Source organism: Pseudophryne corroboree, chromosome 11 (genome assembly GCF_028390025.1).
Source record: "Pseudophryne corroboree isolate aPseCor3 chromosome 11, aPseCor3.hap2, whole genome shotgun sequence".
Lineage (NCBI taxonomy): Eukaryota > Metazoa > Chordata > Amphibia > Anura > Myobatrachidae > Pseudophryne > Pseudophryne corroboree.
The window spans coordinates 108,443,222-108,468,760 of record NC_086454.1 but is presented as its reverse complement, the minus strand read 5'-3'; the positions used below and the strand labels follow the sequence as shown (position 1 = coordinate 108,468,760).

Here is a 25,539-nt window from a genome sequence, read left to right as displayed (position 1 = left end):
AAGACACTGGCATATCTATAATGTGTGCAGGGTGTGTGGTGCACACTGACCCCTGAGTCCACATAATTAAACTCCATCGGCTCGGCGCTGGCTGCAGAGCTGCAGAGATCACTGGGAAAATGGCCGCAGCGTCCATTTTCCCAGCCATATGCGCAAGTGTAGTAGAGATTTCACAAAGCCAAAGTCTACTGCATCATTGGGGAAGAGTGGGACCGCACGGAGCCTACATGTCTCTTAAACCGATCCTGAATAAAGAGATGGCTTTTCAGAGTGTTTACATATTTTAATGCTCTGATTGGGCACGGTATTGAATACCATAAGTGAGTAACGGCATAGGAGAAGTTTTGTAGCTGGTAGAGATGGATGGTTAGACAAGCAAAGGTCGGGTTAGAAACTGATCTAAGAGGGCAAGAGAGACCGAATGTAATGATGAAATTTGTGGGGTGGTTTTGTTGGTGGTTTTGTAGGTAAGGGAAATTTGAACAGTATTCTAGAAGTCAAGAGAGACAGTGGGGTATATTTACTAAGCTCCCGATTTTGACCGAGATGCCGTTTTTTCTTCAAAGTGTCATCTCGGTTAATCTCGGTCATTTACTAAACACTAATCACGGCAGTGATGAGGGCATTCGTAATTTTTTGCTAGTTCAGGTAAAAAATTACGAATGAATACACCATCGGTCAAAACGCGGCTGTTTAAGTATGAATCTCGGTCATTTACTAAGAAGTGCAAAGCAAAAAAAGAACAAACACTGCCGTGAAAAATTACAACTCGTAAAAAAGTGCTAAAAAAAACCAGAACTTTTTTTTTTATTCGTGTTTGGATAGGCATGCACGGATCCATGAGATCCGTGCATGTATATCAGTGGGAAGGGGTGGGAAAGTGCTTATTTTTAAAAAAAAAATTGCGTGGGGTCCCCCCTCCTAAGCATAACCAGCCTCGGGCTCTTTGAGCCGATCCTGGTTGCAGAAATATGGTGAAAAAAATGACAGGGGTTCCCCCATATTTAAGCAACCAGCATCGGGCTCTGCGCCTGGTCCTGGTCCCAAAAATACGGGGGACAAAAAGAGTAGGGGTCCCCCGTATTTTTAAAACCAGCACCGGGCTCCACTAGCTGGACAGATAATGCCACAGCCGGGGGTCACTTTTATATAGTGCCCTGCGGCCGTGGCATCAAAAATCCAACTAGTCACCCCTGGCCGGGGTACCCTGGGGGAGTGGGAACCCCTTCAATCAAGGGGTCCCCCCCCCCCAGCCACCCAAGGGCCAGGGGTGAAGCCCGAGGCTGTCCCCCCCCATCCAATGGGCTGCGGATGGGAGGGCTGATAGCCTTTGTTGTAAAATAAAAGATATTGTTTTTAGTAGCAGTACTACAAGTCCCAGCAAGCCTCACCCGCATGCTGGTACTTGGAGAACCACAAGTACCAGCATGCGGCGGAAAAACGGGCCCGCTGGTACCTGTAGTACTACCACTAAAAAAATACCCAAAAAAACACAAGACACACACACCGTGAAAGTATAATTTTATTACATACATACACACATACATACATACATACTTACCTTATGTTCCCACGCAGGTCGGTCCTCTTCTCCAGTAGAATCCAAGGGGTACCTGTTGAATAAATTCTACTCACCAGATCCAGTGGTCCAGGCTCCTCGGCAAATCCAGGGATAATCCACGTACTTGAATAAAACAAAAAAACGGTTGCCCGACCACGAACTGAAAGGTGACCCATGTTTGCACATGGGTCACCTTCCCACGAATGCCAGAAACCCACTTTGCCTTCTGGCTAAGTGGGTTTCTTCAGCCAATCAGGGAGTGCCACGTTGTAGCACTCTCCTGATCAGCTGTGTGCTCCTGTCCTCACTGACAGGCGGCACACGGCAGTGTTACAATGTAGCGCCTATGCGCTACATTGTAACCAATGATGGGAACTTTCTGCCCTGCGGTTGACCTAAAGTGACGTCACCGCTGAGCAGAAAGTTCCCATCATTGGTTACAATGTAGCGCATAGGCGCTACATTGTAACACTGCCGTGTGCCGCCTGTCAGTGAGGACAGCAGCACACAGCTGATCAGGAGGGTGCTACAACGTGGCACTCCCTGATTGGCTGAAGAAACCCACTTAGCCAGAAGGCAAAGTGGGTTTCTGGCATTCGTGGGAAGGTGACCCATGTGCAAACATGGGTCACCTTTCAGTTCGTGGTCGGGCAACCGTTTTTTTGTTTTATTCAAGTACGTGGATTATCCCTGGATTTGCCGAGGAGCCTGGACCCATGGATCTGGTGAGTAGAATTTATTCAACAGGTAGCCCTTGGATTCTACTGGAGAAGAGGACCGACCTGCGTGAGAACATAAGGTAAGTATGTATGTATGTGTGTATGTATGTAATAAAATTATACTTTCACGGTGTGTGTGTCTTGTGTTTTTTTGGGTATTTTTTTAGTGGTAGTACTACAGGTACCAGCGGGCCCGTTTTTCCGCCGCATGCTGGTACTTGTGGTTCTCCAAGTACCAGCATGCGGGGGAGGCTTGCTGGGACTTGTAGTACTGCTACTAAAAACAATATCTTTTATTTTACAACAAAGGCTATCAGCCCTCCCATCCGCAGCCCATTGGATGGGGGGGGACAGCCTCGGGCTTCACCCCTGGCCCTTGGGTGGCTGGGGGGGGGGGACCCCTTGATTGAAGGGGTTCCCACTCCCCCAGGGTACCCCGGCCAGGGGTGACTAGTTGGATTTTTGATGCCACGGCCGCAGGGCACTATATAAAAGTGACCCCCGGCTGTGGCATTATCTGTCCAGCTAGTGGAGCCCGGTGCTGGTTTTAAAAATACGGGGGACCCCTACTCTTTTTGTCCCCCGTATTTTTGGGACCAGGACCAGGCGCAGAGCCCGATGCTGGTTGCTTAAATATGGGGGAACCCCTGTCATTTTTTTTCCCATATTTCTGCAACCAGGATCGGCTCAAAGAGCCCGAGGCTGGTTATGCTTAGGAGGGGGGACCCCACGCATTTTTTTTGGGGATTTTACATTGTTTAATTAAAAAAAAAAAAAAAAAAGAACCCCAGCACGGATCACACAGATCCGGCCGAGATTGATTGTAAAAAAAAACGGCAGTGTTTTGCTAATCACTGCCGTAAAATTAGGTAAAAAAAAACGAATGACATCGACATCGGAAGAAAAGAAAAACCCGAATACGACAGCTTAGTAAATCCATCGTAATAAATTCAAAAAGTTGCAGTTTTACACTGTCGATGTCATTCGTGATTGAACTTTGACCTATTTTCGGAAATTACGAATGTTAGTAAATGTACCCCAGTGTGGGGACAAAGTGGTGTGGCAGATGAGGAGTGGCGAGAGGAAGATAGGTTTTGCTGAGGCATTTAAGATACTGATATTGGGACAGACGGGTGAGGACTCGGAGAATTCCAGGTCTGAAAAGGTTACAGTAAACAAGGCAGGAGTTGATGACAGTGGAAAAGAATTTTCCAGCCGGCAGAGACAAGTGTGACACCAGGACAGACTGTGGGAACTGCAATGTTATTGACCCTTGAAATGTGAAATGAGGTGGTGAGTCTGGAAGGAGGGAAGATGATAAGCTCTGTGTTGGGCATATGGAGATTTAGGTAGCATTGGGATATGCATGTTCAGATAGCAGAAAGACAATTTATACATGAAATATTACTTTTTACTCCAGCTACCATCAAATCCTCGTAGGACTCCCATGGTAATCTCAACAATAGTCAGCAATTGTTTATCAATGGGCACTCATCCGGTTATCTGTCCAGATGTCATGTGTTTTATAAAGCAGAGACAATCAGAGAATTTCATTTTTCTTTTTGCTCATTTAAAGTAATCATCCCGGCTTCTCTCCATTAGCTAAGGCTGAGAATGACAAACTGGTTTACTGTAACTCTGCATGAAAGTACCAGTTTAAATATTTCCACATATAGGGCTCATATATGGATATCTTAAGTGTTCTACTTTCCTTTTAGATCAGTTTCCTGAAATATATTTTTATTAATGACAAGCAAGGGTTTTTATATTTACTTCAGTGTTGTTTTGCTGTCACTAGATGGCACTGTTCTATTGCTGTATGCAAATTATAGTTTATTATGCAAAGGCAGGACAGTCTATATAGCAATGCACTCTTCCTATGGGAGGACCGGATATTCTATGCGCTTTAATGGATATCTATAGAACAGTAAGCTATAATAACTTTTAGCATAGTGGCTGAGTGAGACATGTCATTTCTCTTACCTCCAGAGTTAATGTTGGTTTTGTGCAGAATAAAATGAACAATGCGAATCCTATAGAGAAATAATAGGAAATAATGACACCTGCACATATAGGGGCTAATTCAGTTATGAGCAAAGCATAAAATAGGAGTACACAAACCATGTCGTAGTGCAAGGGCTGCAAATCAGGGTTGCATACTTTAAATAGCTCCTCTCCAGGAGAAGCCCAAAGAGGAGACGCAGCAGGAGACTTCAGGGGGTGTGGCCGGGCTCTGACATCATCAATCCCCGCCCCCACACCGGGAAACACTGCAATTCGCGGGTCCGCATGAAGGGGGTGGGGCTAAAATGACGCGAATACGGCAGTGTATCTCTTCATCCTGCCCGCATCACTAGGGTGCGAGCAGGATGCGTGAGACCTGCCTAACCTTCCGGGGGTGCGGGGGGCTACCCCCGGAAGAGTAGGCAAGTATGCTGCAAATACATTAATACCACTTTTACACTCGCAGGAAAGTTCATTCCCGGGAATGTGTCCCGGTATATTTGCCGGGACACATTCCCGGGAATGACCCTTTCACATTAGCGGGCTGACCCGGCATATTGCCGGGTCAGTGACGTCACCGCCGAGTCTCCCAGAGGCGGTGCTTGGAGATAATCTTCTCCAAGCACCGCCTCCTCCTATGAAGAGAACGGGTGCCGGGTCGCCTTGACCCGGTATACCCGTTTACACTGGCAGCTTCCCGGGACGGTCCCGGGTTCAACCCTGCTTTTGACCTGGGATGAAATCCCGGGATGCTCGTCCCGGGAAATTGTCCCTGTACCCATTTACACTGAGAAGAATCCCGGGATGATGCGCGTTCACGTGCAATATCCCGGGATTTTTCTGCGAGTGTAAAAGGGGTATTACTGGTTTAGCATGCAGGTGAATAAAACATAGGTGCATGGATTCTTTGATCAGACACTACAGCATAGTAAATTCAAGAACCTAATCTATCCTAGTACATAACTTGAAGAAGGGTGTTAGCATTGGCAAGAGCAGACACACTTGCCGATACTGGCAGCGATGGCGGGGCCATGCTGCATTCGGCACCATGACCGTTGCTAACTGGTCTAGGTCATGTAGGGCTGATGGAGGATGTCACTGATGACCCGCAGGAGCATGCAACACAGTGGGTACACACTAGACGATGTGCCCGATATGTCGGTCTGATCTGCCAGTTTTGAGGACACATTGTCTAGTGTGTACCCAGCTTTACTAATGACTGCTGTTAAAGATCCCACACCAATACATTCCACATAGGCAATCCATTACTAATCCATTATACACTATGGGCCTGTTTCAGAGATGGACGAAAATGTGTCTTTTGAATTTCAAGACGCCCACTGTCGGCTTCTGTGATCCGCTGCTGCAATTGAAGACACATCATGGGTTCATTTGTGTGACTATAAGACATCTGAGTAACCCTTAGGTTACTCAGGATGTTTTGCAAAATCATGCTGCAGGGGCAAGTAAAGCACTGGCTTTGGTACCCCCATTTTCTGGTATTCTCCCTGTCGACAACCCCAAATGCTAGCAACATGTCAACAATGCTGCATCTTTTGGGGCACTGCGACCGATGTCACAGGAACAGATCTGCACATGCGCAGATTCTCGGAAATATCGAATTTATGTAAATCTCTGAATCAGACCCTATACATATACACAAACAACTGGCCTTTGGGGGAGATGTAGCAGGTAATAAGTGTGAAAATACGCTAGAATCAGCGCTATGTCACACTTACATTGATTGTAAGCTTGCGAGCAGGGCCTTCCTACCTCTATGTCTGTCTGTTTTTACCCAGTTTTGTTCTATTAGTGTTGTTCTAATTGTAAAGCGCAATGGAATATGCTGCGCTATATAAGAAACTGTTACTAAATAAATAAATAAATAAATCTGTATGCATGAAAGCAGGTAACGCAGAGAAAATCACTTTTCTCCACAGTATTGGTAAACATCTAACAATTTCACTGTCACCATACTAATGTATGGCTATGGAAATCATGCAGATGCTACCCAAAAAAACAAGCCGGCAGTGATTGACAGCGCATATGAGCAGGGGCATGTAAATGCCCGCCCAGATCGTGACGTACACACAGAGCCGAATTAAGGGAGGAGCGAAAGGGGCGGCCATCCCTGGGCCTCCACACACTGTAAATAAAACAACAGCTGTAGTTTTATTTAGAGCTGCTTCACTGAAATGTGATGCCGCAGGACACCGGGTGCTGTGCGTGTCTGTGTGTGTGTGTGTGTGTGTGTGTGTGTGTGTGTGTGTGTGTTTTTTGCAGTGGTACTAGTGGGGGCCCCCACTATCTCCATTGCCCTGGGCTCCCACCAGCCTTGATCCGGCCCTGTGTGCATAACACACTTCCCAAATCCACCTATAGATTTAGCTGCAGATCAAGAGGAATCAAAATAGTAACTCTTCTAGTAAATATAAATATTTTGGTGAAATATGGTAGAAACACAGGGAAAAAAAAGAGATGCAGGTAAATATTTATAAACCGTTTTCAATAGTTGACTTTTTTCACCGTAAGCAAGAAGATTTTGTTGATGAAGACCCAAACATCATGGTAATGCTGATATTATCTCCAGTATATCACTTTGATACATGGCTTTTCAGCTGCTTGAGTGATATGCAAAGTTAGTGCAAGCCCTGTGGGCACACCTGCCCTGGCCCCCATTCAGATATGGTGGAACACCCCTACTCCCAACCCATGTCAGAGGTGGAGTACTCCCTTCTCTCCTCATTCACTCAAAGTGGCAGTGTGGAACATTTTAGATTTCACTGGGAGTGTTCTTAGCTATCACAGACGAGCGATGTAGCATTTCTCCTTCAGATCGGATGTCATTGTTCCATGTGGGGGTATTAAAGTCATTAGTTCCCCAGGCAACTTATAAATTTGCCTATTGGCAGTGCCAGTCCTGGTGATGACATTACATATCATACAGAAATACATGTGCTCTACCATGGCATCGGTCACTTTATACTCCCTAAAGAAAGGGTAGAACACTCCATAGTCTGCCGTGACACTGTATGACTAATGAGTCTATTACAATCTATCGGGAGCTTAACGTTTATGTTACCATCAAAATAATAAAAAAATAAAATAATGTACTATAAAACATTCAAGAAGAATGTGTGCAGAGGTGAAATGCTGAGTATACACATGCATAAGAGAAATAGCTGCTCTACAAGAAGAAATATTGGTCACCTGCTTGTTTCAGAAACATGTTCATTGGTGGGAACGGAAGTGCCTTGATCTGGGTTCTTGAGCAGTCGGACATATTTGTGGAAAATATCCGGAGGTGCCCGGACTCCATAGAAGATCTTCTTACCATCTCTAGCTTTCTGTGAGACAGAACATCCATTTGGGGTTATGGGGAGGCTGGAGGGCACTAACACGTTGCTTACATTACATAATAGTCGTATACAATCAAAGGTATTTATATGATGGATATCTAGTATATGATGGATATCTAGTATAACCCACGAGATCAGAGAATGAAGGCCTGAATCTTCACTGTGGGTGAGGATGTCAAACAGTACTACTTCCCTTCAACAATTGGCCAAATAGTTCATTATATACCCAACAGAACACTTTTCACAGTGATGTAGCTGCTGTTTTAAATCATGGTGAAGTCCACACCTTTATCTTGAAGTGCTTCATTTCCAGTTCAGAGATATACTTCCGCCTCGTCTCCTCCTCCTTACTGTCAATAGAGCTGCTCTGACACACCAGCACATAGTCCCATTTCAATTCCTGGCCCTGAATAGAACAGGATTATAACCACTTCCATACACCTCTTACATAATATGGAAAAATTACAGAATATCAGACTAAAAGCAGCTAAAACTTCAGTACCCACGGAAGAAGCTTTACTGGGCTTCAAGAAATATACAAAACACAGAATAGTAGGTACAGGTAAGTAAAAGCGTTGAAAAGACAGTCTTACCTCCCTTCAATGATGGAAGTTTCCTTGTGGAGATTTGATCATATCTACTCCAAATAGTTCAAGATGTTCCTCAAGGCTCAGATCACGTCAATATGGAAACACAACAAAAAACAAAACATATCATGGTGTAGTATGTCTATAATCAGTCCATGGTGTAAAGATAAAGGGGGTCATTCCGACCTGACTGCACGCTGCCGTTTTTCACAGCGCAGCGATCAGGTCACTACTGCGCATGCATATACACCACAATGCGCAGGCGTGACGTGTGGGTACAAAGCGGATCGTTGCTGTGAGATGGATTTAATGAAGAATCCATTCGCACAGCAGATCGCAAGGAGATTGACAGGAAGAAGGCATTTGTGGGTGTCAACTGACCGTTTTCTGGGAGTGTTTGGAAAAACGCAGGCGTGTCCAGGCGTTTTCAGGGCGGGTGTCAATTCCGGGCCCGGACAGGCTGAAGTGATCGCAAGGGCTGAGTAAGTTCTGAGCTACTCAGAAACTGCACAAACTATTTTTGCACCGCACGGCTGCACATGCGATCGCACACTTGCACAGCAAATATACACTCCCCTGCGGGCAGCGTTTGCACGGTTGCAAAAAGTAGCTAGTGAGCGATCAACTCGGAATGACCCCCAAAGTCCCTGGATGGTGTTTTCTATCTATTCTCTATAGAAGGCTGGTGAGTTGACAGAAGACCCCTCACCATCTCACGTCATGAAATCAGTGATAGCATACCATACTCACATGATGGCTAAATAGGTACTCTAAACAATAAAGGCGTCCCAAGCTCACAAGGTGGAAAGGTTAAATGTACACATAAAGGTATCTTTCAATCTGAGTAGTGACTCCAAAGTAGATAGGCGTACCCCAACTCACACTCTGTGACGTTAGACTCTGTCTATCAAGGTATCTTTAATTCCCAAAACCGTATCAGGGTAAGGTATCTGTACTGTGAATGCAGGATAGGCGTGCCCTACTCACAATTAGGTGTGTTGTCAATTGCTTATAAAGGTATCTTTAGCCTGTTCCCAACTAGTGGAGATATCAGGCTCCAAAAAAGTTTTTCATGAAAGTGTTCGTCAGAAAAATGGTAAGTACACTTTATTTTTAAAAATCCAAATAATGCAACAATACATGGAATAAAAAATGGGAAAGTAAAAAGATTATTAAAAAATGATTACTAAATTATAAAAAAATATATATAAGAGAGCATAGGATACACACCAACAGCAGCGATGTAATAAACCTGATGCAGGGCGTCCGGACTTCTTAATCACCAGTCTTCTTAGTGGTCAAAATAAGTTTCTATATTGATGTGCTTACAAAGAAATGCTCCTTTCTGTTGTCTACCAACGCGTTTCAATCCTGCTGTGAGTGGGCTACGCCTATCCTGCATTCATAGTTACAGATACCTTACCCTGATACAGTGTCTAACATCATCGAATGTGAGTTTGGGTACGCCTCTGTTGTTTAGAATACCAAAGAAACACTTATACGCATATCCCCTATAGCCATCATGTGAGTATGGTACGCTATCACTCATTTTATGACATGAGATGGTGAGGGGTCTTCTATCAACACACCAGCCTACTATAGAGAATAGATAGAAAACACCATCCAGGGACTTTGGGGGTAATTCAGAGTTGATCGCAGCACCAAATTTGTTAGCAGTTGGGCAAAACCATGTGCACTGCAGGGGGGGCAGATATAACGTGCAGAGAGATTTAGATTTGGGTGGGTTATATTGTTTCTGTGTAGGGTAAATACTGGCTGCATCATTTTTACACTGCAATTTAGATTTCAGTTTGAACACACCCCACCCAAATCTAACTCTCTCTGCACATGTTATATCTGCCCCCCCTGCAGTGCACATGGTTTTGCCCAACTGCTAATAAATTTCCTGCTGCGATCAGGTCTGAATTAGGCCCTTTATCTTTACACCTTGGACTGAATATAGACATACTACACCATGATATGTCTTGTTTTTGTTCTGTTTCCATATTGACATGATCTGAGTCTTGAGAAAAATCTTCAACTATTTGGCATAGAAGTGATCAAATCTCCACAAGGAAACTTCCATCATTGAAGGGAAGTAAGACTGTCTTTTTAGCGCTTTTACTTACCTGTACCTACTATTCTGTGTAATTCACCTCTTACATATATGCACTGGAACGAAACACGTTTAGATTCTGTGCTGCTTTGCTGGATCTGCCTGTGGGCTCTAAAGACATTGGACGCTGCTCTTTAACTTGCTGGGAGTGTTTTCAGAACATATATTAAAATTCAAGTAAGCCATATATTAAAATTCAGATAAGCCATAAAAGATTTAATGTGAATCCTTATACATCTCTATTTTTGCCCCTGTTACTAAATCTGGACTTTCAGAGTGGGGCGACGGCTCACCCCTTTACCGTCTGGCATTCAGAGGGGATTCGCAATGTTGCTCATGTCTTGGACAGATCCACCGACACCGCTCTCTTTTGCAGTTCTATGTACATAACCTGGCATTTTCACAGGCTCAACATTATGCTAGCTGCATTGCCCACTGGTTAACGCCGGTGGACTTGTCTAACCCTTTGGACCTACTGCTGCAACATCCGCTTCCATCTTGAAAAGCCATCTCAATATACATTACAACTTGTTACATTGCCCATTAGATTATTCTAAAACATCCGGGGGCATAATGAAGTGGCCCGACCACTTCCCTCATATATAACGATTGACACGTTACTACGGTCTCTGGCCAACTCTTCCCGTACTATCTCCGCAATAACTAACACAGAAATGTTCTACAACCTATTCCACAATTTGTCTCCCAAAACACACTTTTATATTGGTTTGTCAAAGGACCATAGTTGCCATAAGTGTAAGGCTCCTATTGCTGACCTATTTCACTGTCTCTGACAATGCTCCAGTATTAAAAAAATGTTGGTCTGACGTTTGCCAATTTACTGTTTGTCATCTAGTTAGTCCTTTCCTCCTCACTCCAGAATGGATTCCGAATCCAAAAAGGCCCTAAAAAGTGTGCCAATGGAAGGAGGGACGGGAGCTGGTAACTGTGCACAGGGGAGGAGGGAGGGAAGGGAGCTGGTAGCTGTGCCAAGGGATGGAGGGAGGGGAGCTGGTAAATGTGCCCAGGGATGGAGGGAGGGGAGCTGGTAACTGTGCCCAGGGAAGGAAGGAGGGAGGGAGGGGAGCTGGTAACTGTGCCCAGGGAGGGAGGGGAGCTGGAACCTGTGCCCAGGGAAGGAAGGAGGGAGGGACGGGAACTGGTAACTGTGCCCAGGGAGGGAGGGAGGGAGGGAGGGGAGCTGGTAACTGTGACAAGGGAAGGAGGGAGGGACGGGAGCTGGTAACTGTGCCCAGGGAAGGAAGGAGGGGAGCTGGTAACTGTGCCCAGGAAGGAAGGAGGGAGGGACGGGAGCTGGTAACTGTGCCCAGGGAGGGAGGGGAGCTGGTAACTGTGCCCAGGGAAGGAATGAGAGAGGGAGGGAAGCTGGTAACTGTGCCCAGGGAGGGAGGGAGGGGAGCTGGTAACTGTGCCCAGGGAAGGATGGAGGGAGGGAGGGCAGCTGGTAACTGTGCCCAGGGAAGGAAGGAGGGAGGGACGGGAGCTGGTAACTGTGCCCAGGGAGGGAGGGAGGGGAGCTGGTAACTGTGCCCAGGGAAGGAATGAGAGAGGGAGGGAAGCTGGTAACTGTGCCCAGGGAGGGAGGGAGGGAGGGGAGCTGGTAACTGTGCCCAGGGAAGGATGGAGGTAAACTGGTAAGTCTGTCCTGGGAGGGACGGAGGGAGGGGAGCTGGTAGCTGAGCCCAGGGATGGTGGATGGGAGGGGAGCTGGTAAATGTGCCCAGGGAGGGAGGGAGGGGAGGTGGTAACTGTACCCAGGAAGGGAGGGAGGGGAGCTGGTAAATGTGCCCAGGGAGGGAGGGAGGGAGGGGAGCTGGTAAATGTGCCCAGGGAGAGAGGGAGGGGAGCTGGTAAATGTGCCCAGGTAGGGAGGGAGGGGAGGTGGTAACTGTGCCCATGGAGAGAGGGGAGCTGGTAACTGTGCACAGGGAAGGAGGGAGGGGACCTGGTAACTGTGCCCAGGGAGGGAATGAGGGGAGCTGGTAACTGTGCCCAGGGAGGGAGAGGAGCTGGTAACTGTGCCCAGGGAAGCAGGGAGGGGAACTGGTAAATGTGCCCTGGGAGGGAGGGAGGGAGGGAGGGGAGCTGGTAACTGTGCACAGGGTGGGAGCGAGGGATGAGAGCTGGTAAATGTGCCCAGGGAAGGGAGCTGGTAACTGTGCCCAGTGAACGAGGGATGGGAACTGCTAAATGTGCCCAGGGAGGGCGGGAGGGGAGCTGGTAACTGTGTCCAGGGTGGGAGCGAAGGATGGGAGCTGGTAAATGTGCCCAGGGAGGGAGAGGAGCTGTGCCCAGGGAGGGGAGCTGGTAACTATGCCCAGGGAGAGAGGGATGGAAGGAGGGGAGCTAGTAACTGTGCACAGGGAGGGAGGGATGGAAGCTGGTAACTGTGCCCAGGAAGGGAGGGAGGGTGGGGAGGTGGTAACTGTGCCCAAGGAGGGAAGCTGGTAAATGTGCCCAGGGAGAGAGAAGAGCTGCTAATATTATTGATAACAGCATTATATGGTAGCTGAACCCGTCAATGTTGGACTGTGCCGCATGTTCTGGAATGCGGCAGTGAAGTCACTGATCCTTATCGTTGAACGACAACGATCAGTGCGTACACACTATATCATTGAACGCTATATCGTTCAATGGCGGCATTTCCCCTTGTGTATACCCGCCTTTACACCCTCTCTCTCTCGCTCCTATCTTTTGCTTATTCCCTCATTTTCCATGAAACCCTCTCTCTCTCTCCCTGACCTCCCTCTATTTCTCGCACCCCTCGCTATTTCTCTCTACCCCTGATACCCGCTTTGTCTTTCTCACTCTCTCCTGCTCCCCTAAGGAGCATTGAAGTGACAATGGCGGGGGGTAGGGGTGGCCCTGTCAAAATTTTTCTATAGGAACCACAAAGTTCTAGTATTACCCTGCCTTACACCATCCTGCATCAGCCGCCTTGTCACTGCCTATCCTCCCCTCCTCCCTCCTACCTCCCCCTTTTCCCCCACGGCCACCAAATTTTTGCTAGACTACTGCCTACATGTGAGTGATGGCCTAGGAACCCGCCAGAGAACCGCTGCCTGGCCAGAAAGACAATGCAACCTCCTCCCGGAGACCTCCAGGTAACTGCTCTCCTGGGCACACATTCTGCTGATGATGATATACCTCTCTCTCTCTCTCTCTCTCTCAAGGTCTCTCTCTCCCCATCTCTCTCTCCATGTGTCCCTCTCCAGGTCTCTCTCTCTCACCATGGGGTATATTTACAAAGATTCGTGTTTTTGCCGTTTTGAAGGGTGTTTGAACTCGAATGGTATCGGGTGCATTTTACTGCAACTTTTTGAATCCTGATACGATCATTCACTAAGCTGCCGAGTTTTGCACAATCGTTTTTTCCGATGTCGATGTGATTCGTAATATCAGGCAGTGTTTTACGGGAGTGATGAGTAAAACACTGCCTGACAAAACACAAGGAATCCCGGCTGGATCTGTGAGATCCGTGCAGGGCTTCATTGTGTACCTTAAAACGTTGTTTAAAGTCTTAAAAAATCTGAAAAAAATTGCATGGAGTCCCCCCTCCTAAGCACAACCAGCCTCGGGCTCTTTGAGCCGGTCCTGGTTGAAAAAATATGGGGGGAAAAATGACAGGGGTTCCCCCATATTTAATCAACCAGCACCGGGCTCTGCGCCTGGTTCCAAAAATACGGGGGACAAAAAGCGTAGGGGTCCCCCGTATTTTTGAAACCAGCACCGGGCTCCACTAGCCAGGTACATAATGCCACAGCCGGGGCACACTTTTATACTGGTCCCTGCGGCCCTGGCATTACATACCCAACTAGTCACCCCTGGCCGGGGTACCCTGGAGGAGTGGGAACCCCTTAAATCAAGGGGTCCCCCCCCTCCAGCCACCCAAGGGCCAGGGGTGAAGCCCGAGGCTGTCCCCCCCATCCAAGGGCGGCGGATGGGGTGCTGATAGCCTTTTGAAAAAATGTGAATATTGTTTTTAGTAGCAGTACTACAAGTCCCAGCAAGCCTCCCCCGCAAGCTGGTACTTGGAGAACCACAAGTACCAGCATGCGGTGGAAAACCGGGCCCGCTGGTACCTGTAGTAGTACTACTACTAAAAAAATACCCCCCAAAAAACAGGACACACACACTGTGAAAGTATAAGTTTATTACATACATGCACACCTCCATACATACATACTTACCTATGTTCCCACGAGGCTCGGTCCTCTTCTCCATGTAGAATCCTTGGGGTACCTGTGAAAAAAATTATACTCACATAATCCAGTGTAGAATCAGACCTTTGTATAATCCACGTACTTGGCAAAATAATAAAACGGAAACCCTACCACGCACTGAAAGGGGTCCCATGTTTACACATGGGACCCCTTTCCCCGACTGCCAGGACCCCCCCTGACTCCTGTCAAAGAGGGTCCCTTCAGCCCTTCAGCCTATGCGCTCCATTGTTGCCAATGGTGGGAACTTTGCGGTCAGCGGTGAGGTTACTTTCGGTCAACCGCTGACCGCAAAGTGCGTGGTCGGGTTTCCGTTTTATTATTTTGCCAAGTACGTGGATTATACAAAGGTCTGATTCTACACTGGATTATGTGAGTATAATTTTTTTCACAGGTACCCCAAGGATTCTACATGGAGAAGAGGACCGAGCCTCGTGGGAACATAGGTAAGTATGTATGTATGGAGGTGTGCATGTATGTAATAAACTTATACTTTCACGGTGTGTGTGTCCTGTTTTTTTGGGGGTATTTTTTTAGTAGTAGTACTACAGGTACCAGCGGGCCCGGTTTTCCACCGCATGCTGGTACTTGTGGTTCTCCAAGTACCAGCTTGCGGGGGAGGCTTGCTGGGACTTGTAGTACTGCTACTAAAAACAATATTCACATTTTTTCAAAAGGCTATCAGCCCCCCATCCGCCGCCCTTGGATGGGGGGGGACAGCCTCGGGCTTCACCCCTGGCCCTCGGGTGGCTGGAGGGGGGGGACCCCTTGATTTAAGGGGTTCTCACTCCTCTAGGGTACCCCGGCCAGGGGTGACTAGTTGGGTATGTAATGCCAGGGCCGCAGGGACCAGTATAAAAGTGTCCCCCGGCTGTGGCATTATGTACATGGCTAGTGGAGCCCGGTGCTGGTTTCAAAAATACGGGGGACCCCTACGCATTTTTTCCCCCATATTTTTTCAACCAGGACCGGCTCAAAGAGCCAGAGGCTGGTTATGCTTAGGAGGGGAGACCCCACGCAATTTTTTTTTTCAGTTTTTACACTAAACAGACCCTTTCCCATAGATAACCATGCACAGATCTCACTGATCCGTGCATGGTTATCCAAACTCAACAGGAAAAAGCAGGTCTATTTTTTTGCTGCTTTTTTTAACGAATCGAAAAAAAATAGACCCGCACTTGAGCACTCAGAAACTAACACCCAAATACGAATGAATAGTGAATGCCCGTATTGTATGAAATAACAGCCGTGTTTGACCGATGGTTTATTCATTCGTATTTCGGAACTTTGCAAATCAAACCATTACGAATAGTCCAAACACTGCCGAGATTGGTGCTTAGTGAATTCCCGGATTGGGACTTAGAAAAAAAACAACAAATCGGACAAACTCGAATTCTTAGTACATATTGGCCCATGTCTCTCTCTCTCGCCATGTCTCTCTCGATTTTTGTTATGAGGTATAACACAGAGGGGGCGACATTTAGGGGCGCCAAACTGAAATTATATCTTGGCCTCCCCCACTTAAAAACGTTCTCACGCCACTGCCGCTATCCATTGTGCTGCTGCAACATAGTTAGCTGCATTATCAAGCAGATGTATAGGTATGCCAAACAAACTGCCCACTAAGAAAGTGTAACTGTAAAAAGCTCTCTTGCAGATTAGTTAACTTTAACCCCTGGTAACAACTGTTATCTTATTAGGATTTCTTTAATACTTTAGATTGCAAGCTCTGTTGAGCGGGGCCCTCTTCCCTCATGAGTTCTGCCACCCTGCTGCTTATTTGAGGTTTATAATGCTACTGCAGAAATGTTTATAAACCATATCCTGCAATATTTTGTAATGTAAGTGACTTTTTCATTTATTTGTTACAACTTACTACTGTCTCTGTCTATGCAGTCTGTAAAGACACTGCAAATGCCGTGTAGTGCCAAAGAACTAAAGGATACTACTAATAATAATAATAATAATAATAATAATAACAACTAGCTGGTATGACCGGTTTCAACCTGACAAAGGTTTGCTGGGCGGAACATTTTACCCCTTTTCGAAAAATCCCTGCTCAGTGAGTGGATGGCTGCAAATACCTCTCACAGTTTCCAGACCTCTCAGCAGGTCACATGTTCCAGGTCACCCAGCAGGTGCACAGGAAGAGTTCACCAACTGTCACATTTTCCAGAGCACAGTGGTGATGCATTGTAAATGGCAAACGGATGTTTTGCCACATAATTCCAAAACTAAGCAACCAATTATAATGACAATATTTTATGCACATCTATAGACCAAGACATTTCATTTGGTATATGATGTACTTTACTCAGACAACGGCATCATAGAAATATGTCAAGCATAATAGTCGTCCTTCTGCTATTAATATATAGAAAATAATAATGAAATGTTATTAAAATAAATCAATGTAAGTGTACAAAATTTCCACAAACTGTAAAGGTATATAACTGACCTGTTCCAGTGAATATATACATAAATAAAACATCCTTTCATGATAAGTATAAACCAACTAAAACATTACCGTCATACTTGCTGCATTTATCATAGGGTCCAACTGTAGCAAACTTTCCCACCATGGTGTCCTCAGCGGTTCCTGAAACATATACAGTTATAAGATCAGTCAGCTTTACTATAAATGTACAGGACTTTTTCCACATTTTATGTTACAGCCTTATTTAAAAATGGAATAAATTCATTTTTTCCCTCAAAATTCTACACAGGGGGTAATTCCAAGTTGATCGCAGCAGGATTTTTGTTTGCAGTTGGGCAAAACCATGTACACTGCAGGGGAGGCAGATTTAACATGTGCAGAGAGAGTTAGATTTGGGTGGGGTGTGTTCAATCTGCAATCTAATTTGCAGTGTAAAAATAAAGCAGCCAGTATTTACCCTGCACAGAAACAAAATAACCGACCCAAATCTAACTCTTTCTGCACATGTTATATCTGTTTCCCCTGCAGTGCACATGGTTTTGCCCAACTGCTAAAAAAAATCCTGCTGTGATCAACTTGGAATTACCCCCACAATACCCCATAATGACAACGTGAAAAATTTTTTTTTGAGATTTTTATATGTTTATCAAGTGGCCCTGACCATGCTCTCTAATTGTTAGCTACGCCCCTAAGCATGGCCCCTACCACCGCATTTCCCCCGGTGGGCCCTTCATGCCCCAGTTTGACACTGGGCGCGGCTAAGCCATGCCTGCCTGGAAAAGGGGGCCTGGCCTCATATAAGGGGCATGGATTCATGCTAATGCCACGATCGCGAGCCACACCCCCATTCTCTGTCACTTGTCTCCGTGAATAGACAACTGTGCTTAGCAGAGCAGAGACAGAGCCTCCCAACTGTCCCCTCCCACCGCGGGCCAGCGGGACAGTCCCAAAGAAATGGACTGTCCCTTGAAAATCGGGACAGTTGGGAGGTATGTACAATATATATATATATATTGTTGCCAGATAGGTAACTGTTCACATAATATATAATTCAGGAATATTGAGATTAAAGAAATATTGTCTGGATGAAAATATCATTAATGGTAAAAGGTGATTTTTACCTTGGTGAATAGTATAGTGTTTATATTTTATCATACGAAATAGGTTTGAACGTATCAGGTAAATGTTTCGATGATTTAGGAAATAATGATGTGTACATGTGTGCATATAGATGTGTACTCTTGTTGCTGTAAAGGGCCCTACACACTCAAAGATTTCACTAAAAGATATGAACGATCTTGTTAATTAATGAACTAGTTAAGGCGCATACACACTGAGCGCTTTTCCCCCCTGCCCAGCGATGTCAGCAGGGGTGAACGGCTTTCCATAGCAGGACGCTATGGAAAGCCGCTCACCCCGCCGTTCATCTACTGGTAATACCAGTAGATGAACGGCGGCCACCGGCGATGAAGTGGGATCGCGCATCAGCGCTCACCGCTCATCGCTTGTGCATACACACTGGGCGGCTTTGAGCTGAAAGCCGCTCAAGACACCAAAAGTGAGCTGCTTTCAGCTCAAAATTGCCCAGTGTGTATGAGCCTTTACAGTTCATATCTTTCAGTGTGTAGGCACCAACGATGAACGATGCACTGCCCCGCGCTCGTTCATCATTGGTGCTGGCTCGTTCAATCTTGTCCATATTAGCATGCAGGGCTATGGAGCCGGGTGACGGAGGGGGGGGGGAGGGAGTGGAGAAACTTCACTCCCCCCGTCACCCCTACCCCCCAGCCGCCGGGTCGTCCGACGGCCGCATCGGCCAGTCGCCGAGTGTGTAGGGCCCATTAGACTACATTGTGTAGGGAACAGGTTTATACTGCTCTAGCCATGACTGAGGCTAGAGAGGTCACAGTATAACGCAGAATGCGTTTACAATTAAATGGGCACTGGAATCCACAGGTGTACACTAAGATCAGAATCAAGATTTGCAAAACCTTTGGCAATTATAAAACTAGCTGGTCAATAGTCTAGTTATACAGTAGGTCAGATCATGGGTCATAAACAGTAGATTACATTAGCTACTACAAAAAGAGATCACATTTATTAATAAAACATGGTCTAAACCACTTCAAGCAAAACTTGTCAACACAACAGAACTTTGGATGAAAAGAGTCTGAATTTTACAACACTCTCCATGCTTGAGGTAAGGTGGGCACCACACGTTTTATGACACCATGTGTTCTTGAGCAGGACAAGCCAGCTTAGTTCAATGTTTGTTTTATGACACCTTGGAATGTAAATGGCAAACCTATAATTAGCTATTACAATGAAAACACTATGAGAATACACCAGCAAAATGCTAAGTTATAGGTATACGGTATATACATGAGTTCAGTCAGTATTAGAGAGAGAAAGAAGTCAGGAGGAGGGGAGATCAGAAGATGAAGTAAGCTAAAAGACAGAGGGCTAGAAGGAAGCCTGGTGCAGGAGGAGGAATGAGCAATGTTCACACAAGAAATAATCTTAGGATGGTAACTATGTATAAACTTTATGTTAAGGGCCCTACACAGTAGGCAATATGCCGCCGAGGTGTCCGACGGCTGATACGGGCGACCCAGCGGCGCGCGGGGGGAGTGAAGCTTCTTCACTCACCCGTCACCCGACCCCATAGCAATGCATGCTAATATGGGTGAGATTGTCCATATTGGCCTGCATGTATAAGCAACCCGGCACCAACGATGAACGAACGCGGGGCCGCTCATTGTTCATCGTTGGTGCCTACACACTGAAAGATATGAACAATATCTTGTTCATTAATAAACAAGATCGTTCGTATCTTTCAGTGATATCGACTAATGCACAGGTTCTCAAACTCGGTCCTCAGGACCCCACACAGTGCATGTTTTGCAGGTCTCCTCACAGAATCAAAAGTAACATAATTAGCTCCACCTGTGGACCTTTTAAAATGTGTCAGTGAGTAATTAATACACCTGTGCACTTACTCGGTTACCTGCAAAACATGCACTGTGTGGGGTCCTGAGGACCGAGTTTGAGAACCACTGGACTAATGTGTAAGGCCTATAAGTAATTGTCTAAGTGTTTCATGTTTTATGTGCTATAAATTAAGGAAGTATAAACATAAATAGTATTAGTATATATGTCACCACTATATATATCTTATTCTGTATGATTTGATTTTGCCTGTAAATAAACAATCAGATGATAAGAGCGGTAATCTCAAATCTGAACTCTTTTAGGAATCAGAACTTCATAATTTCATAAATCATATGTATTACGACTGCATATATTTATCAGCCACTTAGATTGTAAGCCTGACAATATATTTGCAGATATATGTGATAAATGCATATTAATTAAAAAATATATCAATATATTAATAATCATATATTAAATATTAATATCATTTATAAATATGATTCCATAAATCAATAATATATAGTATTGTATATATATATATATATATAAATATACACGTATATACTGTATATAAAAATAAATAAATACATATATATATATATATATATACTGTATATACAGTGTCTCAGGTAGGTGGTGTGGCAGGTTTGTACAGCTGCCACCGAAAGGGTGACATTCAGCTATTTAGGGTTGCCAAAATTAAATTACATCTGTGCCCCCCCCAACCTAAAAACCTTGTGGCACCCCTGTCTGTACAACAGGTACCTGCACTGTAAGGCACAAAACAGACCGTGCTATAGATAATGTATTTCTGTCATAAAGTTTTTTGCTTTTTTACTAAATGTTTGGGATTTTTTCCCCCTCCCTTTAACATAAAATACAAAACATCAAAGAAACTATGAGAAGCTGTAATGTACAGTAGCTCACGAAGTACCATTGGGGACAATAGAGTACTGTCAATGGTCTGGATTCACTAAAGCGATCCTATGTGCAGTTTCCCGATGGTGGAGCTTTGCATCGACCATCTAATAGGCGATCGCATCGCAAATGCAGGCAGGAGGTGGTAGGCACCTCCTCCATTTGCATTGCTAAGCATTTGCAATCCTTAATGAATCAGACCCAGTGTGTACTGCAGACCTGTCGGAGTAAACAGCTTCAATGTATAGTGTCAGCAAACCATACGCACACGCAGGGGGGTTTCCAAGTACCTAGAACCCCCCCCCCTGCCAGGCGATATATCGCGCAGCAGTTTACCGATATATACCTATTTTTTTAATACATTACATCTCTGCCTGAGCCTCAGAAGCAAGTGTGACACTGCGCGTCTGCAGCAGCTGCCTCATACGCACTGAGACGAGGCTGGCTGCTGCATGCAGGGGGAGCAGCTCCTCCCAGGCTGAGAGGTAAGGCACATAGCGGTGCAGTCTTCCGTGTGTTCACTCCCGCCAGCCCACGGCACTAACCCAGTCGACTCCAGAGCAGCGAGGTGATAATTGTGCGTGACTATGCCGGGGGCGGGTGGACGCCAAGCAGCTCTCATCTTATGCTCTCACCGACCAGCATAAGTGTGGGGACGCAGGTGAGGGGCGGCAGTGGCGGAGCAGGCACTTGTGATCAATAATAAATTATGCTCTCATTGCATGAGTGCAGGGAGGTGCGGAATGATTATAGTGCCTGTGTGCTGTTGTCTATGTGTGGGGGGAAGGGATGGTCGTAGTGCCTGTGCTGCCGGTAGCGTCTAGATTCTCTTCGCGCTAAGGACCTTTCCCATAACCCCCTGGTTCCATGTCACAATCTATTTGGAATAGTAAAGTGTGGCGAGCAAAGCGAGACACCGAGCCCGATGCGTGGCGAGCAAAGCGAGCCCGCGAGGGTCCAATGCTGCATAGAGAAATAAATTTGCCCCAAACGATCAGAGAACGAAGGAGACATTTAGATGCTGTAAGGGCGGAAGTGCTCTCCTGCCCTCTCGTTTTGTCACGTCCAGGTCCTTAGCACGAAGGCAACATAGACACAACCCTGTGCTGCCAGTCTCGAGGGGGGACGACGACAAGAAATGATCATGGTGCCTCTGTGCTGTTATCTATGTGTGTGGGGTAAGGGATGGTAATAGTGGGATTGGGATGCGGTTAATTTACCTGCTGTCGGAATCCCAACACCCGTCAGAATGCCGTCACAGGAATCCCGAAATGGTAAGGATACCAACAACGGAATCCCGACCTAGGTAACTATAGCGCCTTCCTTAGGGTTCCAACTGGGAGAGGGTAGGGGGGTGGCGGGTTAGGTTAAGGCTGTGGGGAGGGGAGGTTAGGGTTAGGCTTTGGGAAGGGAGGGTTAGGGGGTAGGGGAGAGGGAACAACAGCCCCAACTCACCCCTGTAGGTACTGCAAATTTCAGGATCCCTGCGTTGGTCTTCTGACCACCGGGATCCCAAGCGTCGATATCTCATACTGAATACGTGGTAGTGCCTGTGCTCCCAGTCGAGGGAGGGGGGATGATCATGGTGCCCGTGTGCTGTTTATATATGGGGGAGAGGTCGTGGGGGATGTAGTCAATTTACCTCCAATCAAAATCCTGATGGTCAAAATACCGACGACCATTGACCTATGGTCAAAATAAAATACAGACAAGGTTAAAATACTTCCAAAGTCAAAATACCGACAATTAAAATGTCAACAGGTCAAAAAATCGTCAGTTTTTCATGATTTTTTCATTGAAACCGACTTGTTCATACTTTCCCATCCCAGTGGACCTGCAGGGGGAATATAATAGTGTGCCAAGCACAGCGAGGCACCATGCCCGAAGCCAAGCCATGCGAGAGGACGAGGTACGCTTATACGGTGTTGTCGACCTATGGCGACATACCAAAAAAACAATGAAAAACTTGTGTCGACTTTTAAATGTCGTGATTTTTACCATGTCGGAATTTTGCCCTTGTCTGTATTATGGCCATCGGTCAAATGTTGTCAGTATTTTGACCGATGGGATCTTGATCGTAGGTATTTCATACTGATCCCGGTCGTGGTGCCTGTGCTTAATCTGGTTAGACTTTTTTCATTGGTCTGTATCCAATTATTTGGAAACCCCCCTTTCAAAATCCTGCGTTTGCCACTGGTAAACAACTAATGGCAGGCTGGATAATCTCTCCTAATTACACTTTCTGGAGCTTGGTAAATCCATACCTCCCAACATGACCCTCTCCAGGAGGGACAGAATGCTCTGCTCCTGGACTTCCCTCTTAGTCAGGGCCGTTTCTAGCCAATTTGGCTCCCAGTGCGTGATTTAAAAATGCCCCCCCCCCCCATAGATATAAAGAGGAAAAGGGGGCGTAGCCTCGTTAAAATGGTCGTGGTTTTCTTAAGATGGGCGTGGCCTCATCTGACCTCATCACGTCCACCACAGGATAATTAAAAAAAAAAAAAGTCCTCATTTTACACATTACAGCAGGCACGCGACCCCATTTTACACAGCACGGCAGGCAAGTGTCCCCATTTTACACAGCACGGTAGGCAAGTGTCCCCATTTTACACAGTACAACAGGCAAGTGTCCCCATTTTACACATTGCGGCAGGCACCTGCCCCCATTTTACACAGTACGGCAGGCAAGTGTCCCCATTTTACACATTGCGGCAGGAAAGTGTCCCCCTTTTACACATTGCGGCAGGCACGTGCCCCCATTTTACACAGTACTGCAGGCAAGTGTCCCCATTTTACACATTGCGGCAGGCACGTGTCCCCATTTTACACTTCCGGCAGGCAAGTGTTCCCATTTTACACATTACGGCAGGCAAGAGTCCCCATTTTCCACATTACGGCAGGCAAGAGTCCCCATTTTACACTTTACAGCAGGCAAGAGTCCCCATTTTACACATTACGGCAGACAGGTGTGCCCATTTTACACAATATGCAAGGCAAGAGTCCCCATTTTACACATTACTGCAGACTGCGTCCCCATTTTACACATTCTGGCAGGCAAGAGTCCCCATTTTACATATTATGGCAGGCAAGTGTCCCCATTTTACACATTCCGGCAGACAGGTGTCCCCATTTTACACAGTACGGCAGGTGGTGGGGAGGGGGGAGGGAGGGAGAGAGAGGGAGAGGGGCTGACTTACATTTGAAGCGGTTCTTCCCGCTCTTCAGCGCCTCTCCATCTACTGCGCGGCGCCGGCCGGCTTGGCTCCCCCTTCTCCCTCCTCCCGAGTGCCCAGCTCAGGGGACGGGGTTTCGCGGAATGACGCGATTGCGTTGTGATGTCACGACGCAAACGCGTCATTCTGCGAAAACCCCGCCCCCCGAGCGGGGCACTCGGGAGAAAAGGGGAGGGGGGATTCAAAGTGCTGAAGAAAGAAGTGCCACGGCGGGCGCCCCGTGCGGTTGCACGGCTCGCCCGCCGCAAGAAACGGCACTGCTCTTAATCTATGATTGCCATCACCTGTGCTGAAACACCTTTCTTATCCATTAACCTGTTCAACACAGGTGCCGGCAATCATTAATTTAGAGAAAAGTCCAGAGTGGTATGTAAATTAGTGATGAGCGGGTTCGAATCCTCGGGATCCGAACCCGCCCGAACTTCACCTTTTTTTCCACGGGTCCGAGCGACTCGGATCCTCCCGCCTTGCTCGGTTAACCCGAGTGTGCCCGAACGTCATCATCCCGCTGTCGGATTCTCGTGAGATTCGGATTCTATATAAGGAGCTGCGCATCGCCGCCATTTTTCACTTGTGCATTGGAAATGATAGTGAAAGGACGTGGCTGGCGTCCTCTCACTTTGTTTCAGGGGGCTGCAAATATCTTTATTCTGGGGACCAGCAGTATTATAGGAGGAGTACAGTGCAGAGTTTTGCTGACCAGTGACCACCAGTATTATACGTTCTCTGCCTGAAAAACGCTCCATATCTGTGCTCAGTGTGCTGCATATATCTGTGCTCACACTGCTTTATTGTGGGGACTGGGGACCACCAGTATATTATATAGGAGGAGTACAGTGCAGAGTTTTGCTGACCAGTGACCACCAGTATTATACGTTCTCTGCCTGAAAAACGCTCCATATCTGTGCTCAGTGTGCTGCATATATCTGTGCTCACACTGCTTTATTGTGGGGACTGGGGACCACCAGTATATTATATAGGAGGAGTACAGTGCAGAGTTTTGCTGACCAGTGACCACCAGTATTATACGTTCTCTGCCTGAAAAACGCTCCATATCTGTGCTCAGTGTGCTGCATATATCTGTGCTCACACTGCTTTATTGTGGGGACTGGGGACCACCAGTATATTATATAGGAGGAGTACAGTGCAGAGTTTTGCTGACCAGTGAAAACCAGTATTATACGTTGATCTATTACTGGCATATAATTCCACACATTAAAAAATGGAGAACAAAAATGTGGAGGGTAAAATAGGGAAAGATCAAGATCCATTTCCACCTCGTGCTGAAGCTGCTGCCACTAGTCATGGCTGAGACGATGAAATGCCATCAACATCGTCTACCAAGGCCGATGCACAATGTAGAGAGCATGTAAAATACAAAAAAATAAAGCTCAGTAAAATGACCCAAAAATCTAAATCAAAATCGTCTG

General features: G+C 46.4%; 1 protein-coding gene across 3 annotated transcripts in view; it reads right to left on the bottom strand.

Moving 5' to 3' along the window:
• The window catches only part of ANO9 (anoctamin 9), a 129,597-nt gene that overhangs the window by 47,849 nt on the left and 56,209 nt on the right, over window positions 1–25,539 (bottom strand). For 2 of the 3 annotated variants that reach the window (XM_063944728.1, XM_063944727.1), the window contains exons 2-5: window positions 17,115–17,186; window positions 7,930–8,049; window positions 7,495–7,631; window positions 4,264–4,313 (exon numbers count right to left, since the gene is read on the bottom strand). In XM_063944728.1, the coding sequence (XP_063800798.1) occupies window positions 4,264–4,313; window positions 7,495–7,631; window positions 7,930–8,049; window positions 17,115–17,186 (379 nt within the window). Of the gene's footprint in view, window positions 1–4,263; window positions 4,314–7,494; window positions 7,632–7,929; window positions 8,050–8,236; window positions 8,313–17,114; window positions 17,187–25,539 lie in introns of those variants that run through there. The other variant, XM_063944729.1, reaches the window with a different exon arrangement.